The sequence below is a fragment of the Vigna umbellata genome, chromosome 8 (assembly GCF_029865625.1).
Source record: "Vigna umbellata cultivar VRB3 chromosome 8, Vumbellata_1.0, whole genome shotgun sequence".
NCBI lineage: Eukaryota > Viridiplantae > Streptophyta > Magnoliopsida > Fabales > Fabaceae > Vigna > Vigna umbellata.
Genome location: NC_142172.1, coordinates 47,099,343 through 47,112,632, shown reverse-complemented (window position 1 = coordinate 47,112,632; position 13,290 = coordinate 47,099,343). Strand labels below are relative to the sequence as shown.

Genomic DNA, 13,290 nt, shown 5'->3' with positions numbered 1-13,290 from the left:
AGAATTTAGTTGATATGACAAATTAAAAAAATTTACTTTCAAATACACTCTCACTCACCTCCAAATCCACTCAAATAAGCAAAAAAAAATGTAATTTCAAATCCTTTCAAATCTTCTCAATCACTCTTCTTCAAAGCCTAAAAATTATTATATAAATTTTTACTATTTTCTTTGTGTTTGGAATCAATTATTTTTCTCTCGACTATATTTTTTCCATAATAAATACTAATTAATTAAAATATTAAATAATTTCGAAAAAATAAAATATAATAAAAAATATTAATTTTAATGAGATGGTAGAAGGGTATAGAAAATTAAGGGAGGTGCATGTAAACATTTCCATAATTTAATAGTTAGAATTTAAGATTTTATGCGTAACTGATTTGGTAGTTATCTTATTTAAAAATATGGAAGCACGCGCATGCATGTGTTGTGTTGCTCGTGGTACACGAGGATACTGCAAAACAAAATACAAAGGAAGGTGTTTCGCGTGGTACAAACTTTCCTTAAAATAAAATTATTAACCTTCCTTAAAAATTATTGTACTGTTAGAAACAAACACCACATTTTGTATGCAAATTATCTTTGACAATTAGGCCTTGTTCTTTTAAATTTAAGGGAGTGGATTTGAGGAGATTTGAGAGAATTTGAACATAATTTTTTTTGTCATTTTTTTGAACAAATTTGGAGGTAAATGAAAATTAATTTGAAAATAAAATTTGTAAGAATCAGTATAGAATTGTATTGACGTGACAAATTAAAAAAAATTATTTTCAAATTCACTCTTATTTACCTCCAAATTCGCTCAAAAAACGATAAAAAAAATTATCTTCAAATCTTCTCAAATCCCCTCAAATCCACTCCCTCAAATAATAATGAAAAATAATTTCAAAAATAATAAATAAATAAATATAGATAAGAGTTTCTCTTAATAAGATACAGAACATGTATCAGTTTCATTAACAATTACTTTTAGATGAAAAATGTCACTAATCATTCATAATAATTTGACACAAGTCCACTTTTCACCATTTTTGTTAATATCCTAATTTGGTTCTTTTTTTATTTATTTTAGTCCTTAAATTTATTTTTAATCATTTTTTTTTTGTAAAAAAAATTAATGTGTCTCATTTTTTTAAAATTAATGTTAATACAGCTTTGAAGTTTCTTATCAAAATTTAAGTCATATTTTTTTTCAATTTTAATATATATAATATAAAAGGTCATATAATTTTTTTAATATAAAATAGGAATTCAATTATTATTTTTTAAATAGAAATTCAATAAGAAAATATAAAAATCATAATACATTAAACATCTAAAGATAAAATCAAACTACTAATTAAACTTAAATAAAGTTATGAAACTTTAATATGTATTTCAGCGAAGACTCTATATTTTCACACGGGTAATTAATTCTATTTAAAAATGACAGGGATTAGTGTAGGTAAATATTTATTTGAAATCATAACTAGCATTAATTTTTTGCACTAAAATACTTTTATTAATATTACACTTAATTAATATCAGCGACAGATCATAAGATTTATTAATGTCTACAAGCAAATTACTAGAATATACAAAAATTGCTTTAAAAGTAAATAACAAATCCCGTGACTTCTACACAGTCATTAAGAGGAAAGACACTGCTACTTACTAATTAATTATAATTAATTACGGTTAATGATGGCTGTGTGAGAAGTTAGAACTGTAATTAATAAATACAGATGAAGTTGTTGAGAGAAGGGAAGAAACATGCATTTATTTATGAATGAGAATGACGAAAATGAAATTCAAAGACTAAAACCAAAGCAGAGTTAATTAATAATTCTTGCATTGGCTTTGGTTTTGTTTTCGTTTTCATGCTATATAAAACCGTATTCCGCTTCCAATTACTCTCTCATTTCAATTCCAATTCGGCATTCAGAATCTCATATCTCTCTTTTTTCTTCTAAACCCAAGCCTTTCTTACCTTTCTTGTGTAATCTCATATCTCCCGCTGTTCATTGATCGATTGTAATGGCGAGTGAGTCGCAAAATTGGGTGGTGATGGTGACGGCGCAGACGCCAACTAACATTGCTGTTATCAAGTATTGGGGGAAAAGAGATGAAACCCTGATCTTACCGGTTAATGATAGTATCAGTGTCACTCTCGATCCCGCTCACCTCTGCACTACCACCACTGTTGCTGTTAGTCCCACTTTCCACCAGGATCGCATGTGGCTCAATGGCAAGGTAAATTTTATTTTCCTGTCTCATTTATGTTTCTTTTTTTTCTCCTGCTTGTGTTTTTGTGGGTTGTAGGGAATTATTTGTTAGAAAAAGAAGCGGAGTTATTATGTCATTATGTATTCGGACACTTCAAAAGCATTTAGAGTGAATCTTTGATAGGTTAGGAGGAAAAAGAAAAGGATCAAATCAACGAGATCAATGTTCTTGAGTTTTTTTTTTTGCATGATCTGATTTTAAGTTAGGGAGATTGTTGATTTATTTATTTATTCTTAAATCGTTAATTTTCTTCTCAAAAATGGCAGAGGCAGGGTTTGTGTTGTGAAGGCCCCAAAGAAAAATGCCTCGAGTTTTCTTTCTCTCGGATTGGGACAATTTTTTATTTATTTTTTATATGTGGAACTTAAAGGGAGTTTAAAGTTTTGGGGGTGATCATGGCGTCCCCATACGACCCCTGGCTCCGCTACTGCAGATAAGTGGTTGTTGAAAAGTTTGGACGACAGTCTTAATCACTGTGCAATTTGATCACGCTCTTTGCATCTCTTTTATTTTGTGCGATTCCCTTCTGACACGTGCACAAAGGGCAACTGCTTATTTGTAGTTTGATTCTCTTAATGTTTAGTTGTCGGAAAGATTGACGAGTAAAAAATGGAAAGGGATAAAAAAGGAGCCTTCTGGCATGACTAGAAGATGATGAATAGAGATTTGTTACTATACTTCTTTCTGTTTTTGATTCTTGGAATGTGGTTGTGCTGGTTAGTGTAGGAGATTTCTCTTTCTGGGGGCAGGTTCCAGAACTGTTTAAGGGAGATTCGCACTCGGGCTTGTGATGTAGAGGATGAGAAAAGAGGTATCAAGATAAAAAAGGAGGATTGGAGCAAATTGCACGTCCACATTGCTTCATACAACAATTTCCCTACTGCGGCAGGGCTGGCTTCATCAGCTGCGGGTTTTGCCTGCCTTGGTAATACAACGTTAATCTTGATTTTTTGTTTGTGCTTTCTTTCATTCACCAGTTGTGACAATTGAGTGGATTGCTTTGTAGCTATTGCCAAGATTTGGGCATTCTTCCATTTGCTCCCTTGTTCTAACAACTTATTTTGCCTTCTATATTTCAAAATGATCATCTTTCCATACTTTGAGCTTAATGCGGGATGCTTGAGTCATTCTATCAAATCTGATTGTGATTACTTGGCTTCTTTAGCTGGTTTAAGATTGGTTATTCCAGAGTAAATATGGCAAGAATGACGATAAAGAAACTCACTAGGAAGACAAATTGTAGCCGGTACTGATATGATAAAATTTCCCGTGGATACTGGACTTTGGTAACAATTAGCTTGAAGTATGTTTTAATATTGATTCAATATTCTGTCATGGAGAATGGTTTTCGTGTTCAAACAGGCTTATTTCATAAAGTATGTTTTATTCCTTAGAATTGAACTCATAGGAGCAGCGTCATTTTTTATTCAATAATATTTTGAACATTTCATCTCTCCCTTTATATTCTTTAGATTTATGTTTAGATATTCAAATTTCAGTTTTGTTGTGTCTACTACACAAACTTCATCAAATTTCCATGCTTTCTTATTTGAAATAGAAGGCTCTCGGTGTTTGTTAATTTTATATTAGGCATAATATTAGTTACCACCTGTTATAAAGATCTTGTTTTCTATTTGCAGCTTATGCCCTCGGGAAGCTAATGAATGTCAAAGAGGATGAAAGCCAGCTATCTGCTATTGCAAGGTCTTTCTTTTGTTAATGGGTTTAAAATTTGCAAGCTGTTACGGGATTGTTTGAACAGTTTGGATCTTAGTAACATGTTGCACTTGTGAAAATTGTCATTATGTGCAGGCAAGGATCAGGCAGTGCTTGTCGCAGCTTATTTGGGGGATTTGTGAAGTGGGTAATGGGAAAAGTAAGTTTATTTATTTTCTAATTTATATTTTGATACAATACCATGCTATCTGAGAATCAATTTCTAATTTTTACTTTTCAACATCTATAGGAGGATAATGGAAGTGATAGTCTCGCAGTTCAACTTGCTGATGAAAAGCACTGGGATGATCTTGTTATTGTAATTGCTGTGGTATGACACTTTCAGTCTCTTTTATTGAGTAGACGGGTTTGCTGTTGAGTTCTGACTTGATATTTCATTAAAAATGGTTTGTTGTGGTCATTTCTCAATGTAAAGCCCATAGGTTTCCAGTTTCTCATTTCTTTGAAGCTTTGTCACAGTCAGTTCATTTTTTTTATTATTGTGCCAAGTGTATCTTCGCTTTGGTGTCAACTTTTTCCACTAAAAGTGCTGGTTCTTATTCATTTAATGTCATTATCTATCCGATAGAAACACTGGTATTATGGTATCTCAGTTTGCTAACCTGATAATAATCATATTATCAGTAGGATATGTGCTTTCTTCAGATCATATAACTCCATATGCTTGAAATTTGTTACTTGTTTTTACCCCACTCAGTGAACACTAAACTTTGTTTGTCCATATAATGTATGATTAATTTTTTTGCAACATCAGTGCAAGTTAAGTGTTTGCATTTTTTTATGGCTGCTTTCCCTTTTTAATATTTCCCGATTGAGTTTTTAATTATTCTATGAAGCAAAATAGTTTAAAATGCTTCATTATTATTTGATATCACGTCTTTTCTTTTTTAGCAAAAGTTTTTTGTATTATTGAAGTATCCTACATATATATCTTTTATGGAATCATAAGTATAACAAATTTAGATCTTGATCTTTGTTTTCTAATATGTCTATTCCATGTTATTCTTTTTTGTAAAATGCTTCATTATTATTTGATATCACGTCTTTTCTTTTTTAGCAAAAGTTTTTTGTATTATTGAAGTATCCTACATATATATCTTTTATGGAATCATAAGTATAATAAATTTAGATCTTGATCTTTGTTTTCTAATATGTCTATTCCATGTTATTCTTTTTGTAAATGACATGTTTCTATTTCATCCTGGCACTATGTGACTGCTACATTGTATCATATCATATACTTTACTCAATACTCTCATTTTGTTATCTATTTTTAGGTTAGTTCTCGGCAAAAGGAAACAAGTAGCACCTCTGGAATGCGTGAGAGTGTTGAAACAAGTTTACTTTTACAACACAGAGCAAAGGTACTTCATCCCTTGTACTAGTTTTGTACCACTCACCATGTCGATGGTTATTTTACTGCTCTTGTTTTTATTACAATAAAGGCATTCCTTGCGTATGGGTTGTTTCAATACAGCTTCAAAGAAGCTAATTTGGACTTGTAGAGGACCTTCCTATAAGATATTTTTGGTTTATTTCAATAAGCTTTGATAGCCACATTTCGGAATAAGCTTTGGTTGCGTAAGTGCTTTATTGAATTATTTACCCAAATACACTTATATGACACCAAAGAAAGGAAATCCATTGGTTTTTTTCTTAGCACCTGGATATTATGGGCTTTTAATTACTAAAATCAGGGAGAAAATTGTTACTCTGATGCATTTTGTCCTCCCTAAGAAACTTACCTCAAGCTACGTACCATTTTTAAGTATATAATTTATTTTCCACTGTTATGCTGTCAATTTCAATATTTGAACGCAAACACTTGTTTTTAATTATTGCTTGAAAGTTTGTGGGCTGTTCATTGCCCTTTCTAATATAAATAAGTAAAAACCTATCTCAGTGAGTTAGTTTGAACAATTTTTTTATGTTGTTTTCTCATTTGGATGCAATAGGAAATTGTGCCAAAGAGGATACTGCAAATGGAAGAAGCCATTAAAAATCGTGATTTTGCATCTTTCTCACGATTGTCCTGTGCTGATAGCAACCAGTTTCATGCAGTCTGCCTGGATACATCCCCCCCTATATTTTACATGAATGATACGTCCCACAGGTAGTTACTTATACTAGCAAGATGTGGTTATTAATTTAATGTCTATGTGATTAAGTTACAAGTATGACATGGTTCTTTCCTAATTCATTATTGATGGTGCATTTTTTCATCAGAATAATCAGCATCGCTGAAAAGTGGAACCGTTCAGAAGAAGCTCCCCAGGTTTGAGTTACTTTATTGGTCACATTATTGTCATATGTAGCACAGTTTATTCCAATAATCAAAATTTGTGAAGTTTATCTCAAATTGAAATAAACATTTTGGAGTTTTATGATAATATTTTTTTTATAATTATCTTCAAGTTTAAACTTAGGGACATATCTTTTTGCATTCTGTAAGTTGTCTGTATCCTATTGATAATCATATATACTTGGAAAAGGATATATCCCCAAATTTCATTAATGGTTGAATAATACGAGACCTATTATTGTTGTTATTTTTATTATGATTATCATTATTAGTTTTAGTATTATTTTTAAGAGAGCCTAGCAGCATATAAGTAATAACCAAACTTGTTTTCTTTATATAAAAGAACTATTTGGGATGACAGAAAAAAAGAACTAGATAATGTAGTTTATGCGAGTGCAAAACAGAGAAGGGAACTAAGTACCGAAGGGATACAAAAGTTCAGGCTATCCAGGCTCTGAGAGATAAGAACTTCATTGGATAACTTCCCTTCTTGCTTTTTATCTTTTGCTTGCAAGGAAACAAATGGAAAGAGAAGTACTTCCTGTCTCCAGTTTTGTGTACACTGGTCTGTATATTTCTGTTTTGATATTTATGTAGTTTTGACCTTCAGGTAGCTTATACATTTGATGCGGGGCCAAATGCTGTTCTAATTGCACGTGACAGGAAAGCTGCTACCCTTTTGGTTCAGAGGCTGCTTTATTACTTCCCCCCGAATTCAGATGACCTCGACAGGTGCTTTTCAAGCTTTTCAAGTTGCATGCATACTATTCTTAGAGTTTTGTCAATCTCGAGTTTCTTACTTACCTGCAAAACACTCTCCCTTCAGTTACATTATTGGAGACAAATCAATTGCAAAAGATGCTGGAATCAACGGAATAAAGGATGTGGAAGCTTTGCCACCTCCTCCAGAAATTAAAGATAACATTCCTTCACAAAAATACAAGGGGGATATCAGTTACTTCATATGTACCAGACCTGGAAGGGGACCTGTTTTGCTTTCTGATAGCAGTCAAGCACTTCTTAACGATGAAACTGGACTTCCCAAGTAAGTTTATGGGACTGGTTGATCTATTCTTCGTTGGGCTTCACTAGCAGCAGGCTTTATGAGCCCTAAATATTGTGGCTGGAGGACCCTTTCAAGGAAGTCCCTGCACCCATGGCATAATGATTTACTCATTACAAGTTCGCAGTTTTATTATTTGGGTATCCGGTAGTTTTTGTTTCAGATACAGTTAGGCTATTTTGATGGAGAAAATAAGTCTCTATCCGTTTCTGTATTGAGAAAGCACCTTCAATTCACATGAGCTTGTAAGTTAAACTCAGTTTTTTCTGCGATCAATTTCCTTATTTTGCTATATTTATTCCATCGTACCTCTGCTTAAGAAGTTTCTTCTTCACCATGTGGACCCCTCACCCGTAACATTTTGTTCAAGCCTACACACAAGTAACTCAGCAGCCAAATAGAACCTGTATTATGCAAGTACAGGCATTGCACCATTGTTACTTGATTTCAATGCTGATACTCTTGCTGCTTAGTGCACATTTCTTCATAACAGAGAACGTGTCCAATCTGTTACGCCATGAAGACGACACTTGCGTCAATTGCTTCATGTGAACGTTCTCAACGATGTCTGGTAGATGATTTATGACAAAGGTACACACATTGGACTGAATTATTACAGAATTAAAATAAACTTTAATTTAAATGAATTAAATTGACTTGCATATTTTAATAACTTAAATTGAATTATACTATTCTAATTTGTTTAAATTATATAAATTGTTTGATTTATTATCGATTGGATCCTATCTTGAATATCATTTTTCATTATTACAAATTGTATTTCAGTTTAATTTAAACAGTCTTATTTAAGAAAAAGAAAATTAACTTTTACAAACTAAATTGATATAAAAACTCGATGCATTTAAAAAAAATCAGTTTTTGTTTACAAACAATTCAGTTTAATATCAATTCAATTCAAATACTTTTTAAAAAGCCTAATTCAAACAATTCAGAGATATCAAATCATCGTATAAAATGGCAACCGTGAACTGGGTAACCTGTCTTTGTATGGTTGAACGATCAATCTACATTGATTTGATAAGGTTCCAAGTCGAAATGTGGTTCTAAACAAGTAAAGTGCTTCAAATAGGGTTTGGAAGTTAGTCAATATTTATTGTATCGTATGTTCCAACGTTAGCCTAAGACTTGATAGTGTACACAATCAAGATCATCTATTAAACCAGATACCAAAGTCATTCTTAAATAACAATTAAAATTGGTATAATTAACTTAAGTCAAAGTATAATTATTATTAGTTGAGTTGTGATTAGGTCAATGTTAATATAAAAATAATTATAAAATCTATAAATACAAATTTAAGATAGGTGATTGAATTTATTATATATTTATTGTTGAACTTGAAAAAAAAATTGTTGACCTTCTGCAAATAATCTCATTAATATATATATATATATATATATATATATATATATATATATATATATATATATAAAATGTTTGTTATAATTGATATATTGGTTTATATATGAAGTTAACCAAAAATTATACTAATTTAACATTATATATACTAGTTTAACCGAGTGTAAAATATGTATATTCTTCATTTAATTTTATAAAAAGTTCCAATAATATCAATTAGTGGCAACAAGTTTAACCTTTCTCCTGAAATCGTTTACCACTACCACTTCAAATTACGAATCTATTAAGCAAAAGCAAGTGCTGGGCATATCAATCAATCAAATACACTAATACACTATTTACACTATGTTCTAAATATCAATATAATCATTAGAGAAGTAAAAAGGTCAGCAATTATAGTAAAAAGAAGAAAAGTGCTACAGATATCAATTACCACAATGTACAGCAATGTGAACAAGTGAAAGTAGCGCATGTCCATGGTCCACACCACCGGAAGTCATGCCTTGACGAAACACTTTTTTCAAGACAAGGCCCTTCTAAATTACAGAGCCCTCCCTCCTTTGGATCACTCACATTGTGCTACCATGGCAAAACTAAAGCTTCTCCTGCTCTCCTTTCTCTTCTATACCATCTTCCCATGTTTCTTCCACTGCACATTATCACTCATCAATCCCCAGGATGAGCTAAGCTGGATTGCCATGGAAAGTGAAGACATTAACATGGTGCAAACCCAGAGAGATTCTTCGAAAAAATGTGACTTCTCTGAAGGAAAATGGGTTTTTGATCAATCATACCCCCTCTATGATTCCAACTGTCCCTACCTCACCACTGCAGTTACATGTCAAAAGAATGGAAGGCCAGATTCTGACTATGAGAAGTGGAAGTGGAAGCCAAATGGCTGTTATATCCCAAGGTGTTTTTATATTATCTAAACATAATGCCAACATGTTATCACTATTATTTTGTATGCATGCATGACAGATAGATAGATTTTTTCTTTCTTTGCTATGATAGTTATTAATGCTCAAAATTCAGTCGGGCAAAGTTGTATATAAATTTTTCTTCTTGATGACACCTGCAGGTTTGATGCACTGGGTTTTCTGGGTAAAATGAGAAGAAAGAGAATAATGCTGGTCGGTGATTCCATAATGAGAAACCAGTGGGAGTCTCTTGTTTGCTTGGTTCAAGGAGTTATTCCAACGGATCGGAAAAGGGTGACCTATAACGGTCCTTTAATGGCTTTCCATGCTATGGTAGGAGATCAACCAAACAATGGAGCTTATTCTTTTTTTTTTCCTTTTGAAAGTGACTGACTCCATATTATTGTTCACTTTGCAGGATTTTGAGACATCAATTGAGTTCTTCTGGGCACCATTGTTGGTAGAACTTAAGAAAGAGTCTAACAAGAAGAGAATTCTACATTTGGATTTGATTGAAGATAATGCAAGGTATTGGAGGGGAGTTGATATTCTTGTATTTGATTCAGCTCACTGGTGGACTCACTCCGGTCAAACAAGCTCGTAAGAAAGCTTTTTCATTCTCCAATCTTTCCCTGCATAACTGAAATTTTTAACCTTTTGCCAGCTTCACATGTTAATGGATTCCCTCTTGATGAATATCAGGTGGGATTATTACATGGAGGGAAACAGTATCATCACAAACATGAATCCTATGGTTGCCTATCAGAAAGGACTCAGTACATGGGCAAGATGGGTGGATCTTAATTTGAATCCTAGAAAAACCAGAGTCATTTTTCGAAGCATGTCACCTAGGCACAACAGGTACAGTATGTTTTTATTGCCTAATTTCAACAAACTCTGAATTTGACTCCTCTAAAATAAGAAGATATTATCATTATGATTATTTATTATTATTGGTGGTCATTTTTTATTATAATTAGGAAATGTATTCTTAGTCTAATTTGGAGTATTTTAAGTGTCTGTAATTTTGTCTTAATTTGTGTCTCGTAATATGTATTTATATTGATGGCTTGATGAATAAAGAAGTATGAGTTTTTTGCTGGAAAACTTGTCAGTATTGAAATAGATGCATGATTTGTAATCTGTGTAAATTCAAACACAAATTTTCACATCAAGGATTGAATTGCTCGCTTTAGTGGATCAGGATGCAGGATTCATAATTTTTTTCACTACACTCAGCTACTCCGGTTTCATGTTTTCACATGTAGGCAAAATGGCTGGAAATGCTATAAGCAGAGACAGCCTTTACAATTTTTCAGCCACTTGCATGTTCCTGAACCTCTAGTAGTGCTGCAAGGAGTAATTAAGAGAATGAGATTCCCAGTGTATCTGCAAGATATTACAACGATGACTGCTCTCAGAAGAGATGGCCATCCTTCAGTGTATAGCAAGGCAATGAATGAAGAGAGGCACAAAGCAGGCACAGGTCTTTCCTCTGATTGCAGCCATTGGTGCCTCCCTGGGGTGCCAGACATTTGGAATGAGATGCTCAGTGTGTTGCTCTAACTATGACATCAATCAAATACCTATGGAAAATGCAAACAGTCTTAAACAACTCATCTTCATAAGGGTTTGTTTTTATCATGTATCTAGTGAGCCTCCAAGAACATGGTTGTATGTTTTTCATTATCAATGTTATCTGATGGATGACATTATGCTTGGATTTCTATTTCTGATTTCCACAGGACACCCAAATTACCCTTTAGTTTGTAATTTTAAGTGGAGATTACTGAAGTGGGGAAAATGCATATATATGTTATGTATCAGTAATAATACTTGTGTTAATGCAAAACCAACCCATCTTCTTGCTAGATAAAGAGTCTTAAAATTTAGACTTAAATGGATTTATATTGCTATGTTAGTGTTGAAATTCAAATTTGATATTTTTTACAAAACTTGATCTCCCTTTATTTTAATTATGTAGAGCTTTATTTCAGCTGTTAATTTCCATCCAATTTTCTTACAGAAATGCTGACCTGATGCTCTACAACATCCTACATCATCTAGAGAAATGCGTTAAACAGAGTGGGAGAAAAGATTAACAAAAGATTAGAATAGATTCAAAAACAATAAATGGACTTTTATGTCTAATGAGACTAGACATCAATGAATGATCCGATAATGAGTGAAAGAATAGATCCAACAAACAACAAATTTTACTAGACTCTGATATCATGTTAAGAAGTGGATTTTAAGTCTAATTCAACCTTATAAAACTAGTTTGTAAGGTGAGGTTTGCATCCACTTATATATTATGAATTGACTTTATCTCTAATCGATATGAGACTTCTAATTTCTTCTCAAAGTGCTTGACACCTATAGTCATGCTTATCTGGTTCCCAAATAAAAAAAGGTATAACAGCTAAATGCACATGAGAGAAAGCAAATTATAATGCTTGTAAAAAAGGTTGAACAACCAAAAGGAGGAAGGAGAATAATTAAGAAATGAGCTTTTGAAGCAGTTACAGCCCCTTTGAAATTATACTGCTGGTTAAAAAACCCTGCCATAAGTTAAACGTAGAAAAATGGAAAAGTAAAGAAGTAGACACAAATGAGAAACATGTCCTGAAATGTGTATAATTGAACCAAATGTCAATGATTGTGTTGACTTTAAAATATGTCCTGAAAGCAAAAAGCAAGAAGTTGGAAATAAAGTACCAATCAGTTCAAACAACTCTTAATCTCCATAATTAACTGAAGGGAAGTGACTTTTCAAAATGGAAGCACTTTTAAACTTAATCATGGTAGCTCTAAAATCAGCCCTTGTAGTAAAAAGGGCTGAATTATTAAATAATTAACTATTAATCAATCCAATGACTTTCTGTTGATGAGATACTAACGGAAATAACAACTATCAGCCACATTCTGCAACAGGTATGTATAATTGTAATATTAAATTTTCCACTTTGCGTTTGAACCTTAAATCCTCACTGAAATATTTAAGGTTCAATATTTCTATGTCAACCCTATCATTCATAAACAAAAAGCACATTTTAACTAAAATATTCTTACAAAACCGAAATCACACTCTAAAGATTCCACAATAAGCATCTCTCTGCACTCTTCAATCTTTACACTCCAAGAGTGTTCAAACCTGGAAACACATTTGAATTCACTGCCATGAAAGAAAAGCCATTTTGGTTGAGTTCCCTGGAAATTTTATGCCAGAATAGGTGAATCTTCCACTGTTGCTGTTGATGAGTTCTTGCAAGTTAAGTTGTTTATTAGACTATGCAAAAGTCGATGACTGGATCAGGATCAGAAGCCAGAACACCAATGATGAAAGCAAACTCACTAATAGAACTGCTATTTTGTTGATCGTTGCTTTGGAAGGGAATGTGACTATCTTTTGCATTGTCAACATTTGGAAGGTGATATTGAAAATAAAGGAACTGGTTGGTTGTTTTGGCTGAAGTAATGTAGAGTTATTGAGTTGGGGTGATCCAAGTGGGTTGTTGAGTCAGAATAGAAGACTTTTCTTCTCCATTTTGTCTCATCAATTATTATGCATTAGTTCAATTTATAGGGGATCATGATTTCTTGGGCATCTTTGCTTTGAT

General features: G+C 32.6%; 2 protein-coding genes across 2 annotated transcripts; both read left to right on the top strand.

Annotated features, from left to right (window-relative positions):
• Window positions 1–1,770: 1,770 nt before the first annotated feature.
• Window positions 1,771–7,664, top strand: LOC124827796 (GHMP kinase family protein). Its single transcript, XM_047300940.2, has 10 exons — window positions 1,771–2,235; window positions 2,995–3,193; window positions 3,909–3,972; window positions 4,081–4,144; window positions 4,235–4,315; window positions 5,283–5,369; window positions 5,961–6,118; window positions 6,232–6,280; window positions 6,918–7,039; window positions 7,134–7,664. Exons 1-10 carry the CDS (start codon window positions 2,020–2,022, stop codon window positions 7,354–7,356), a joined length of 1,263 nt encoding a protein of 420 aa, XP_047156896.2. The 5' UTR covers window positions 1,771–2,019; the 3' UTR covers window positions 7,357–7,664.
• Window positions 7,665–9,150: 1,486 nt separating this feature from the next.
• LOC124827794 (protein trichome birefringence-like 36) lies at window positions 9,151–11,570 on the top strand. The gene is made up of 5 exons (XM_047300938.2): window positions 9,151–9,663; window positions 9,832–10,003; window positions 10,089–10,270; window positions 10,373–10,531; window positions 10,939–11,570. Exons 1-5 carry the CDS (start codon window positions 9,221–9,223, stop codon window positions 11,234–11,236), a joined length of 1,254 nt encoding a protein of 417 aa, XP_047156894.2. The 5' UTR covers window positions 9,151–9,220; the 3' UTR covers window positions 11,237–11,570.
• Window positions 11,571–13,290: the final 1,720 nt, after the last annotated feature.

Bases quoted from the DNA above. Each gene is read 5' to 3' on its own strand.
- LOC124827796 (XM_047300940.2), top strand. From the start codon at position 2,020: ATGGCGAGTGAGTCGCAAAATTGGGTGGTGATGGTGACGGCGCAGACG. The intron at 6,119-6,231 runs GTAGTTACTTAT...TTTTTTCATCAG, and splicing joins ATGAATGATACGTCCCACAG to AATAATCAGCATCGCTGAAA. The intron at 7,040-7,133 runs GTGCTTTTCAAG...CTCTCCCTTCAG, and splicing joins AATTCAGATGACCTCGACAG to TTACATTATTGGAGACAAAT.
- LOC124827794 (XM_047300938.2), top strand. From the start codon at position 9,221: ATGTCCATGGTCCACACCACCGGAAGTCATGCCTTGACGAAACACTTT. The intron at 10,271-10,372 runs GTAAGAAAGCTT...GATGAATATCAG, and splicing joins CACTCCGGTCAAACAAGCTC to GTGGGATTATTACATGGAGG. The intron at 10,532-10,938 runs GTACAGTATGTT...TTTCACATGTAG, and splicing joins ATGTCACCTAGGCACAACAG to GCAAAATGGCTGGAAATGCT.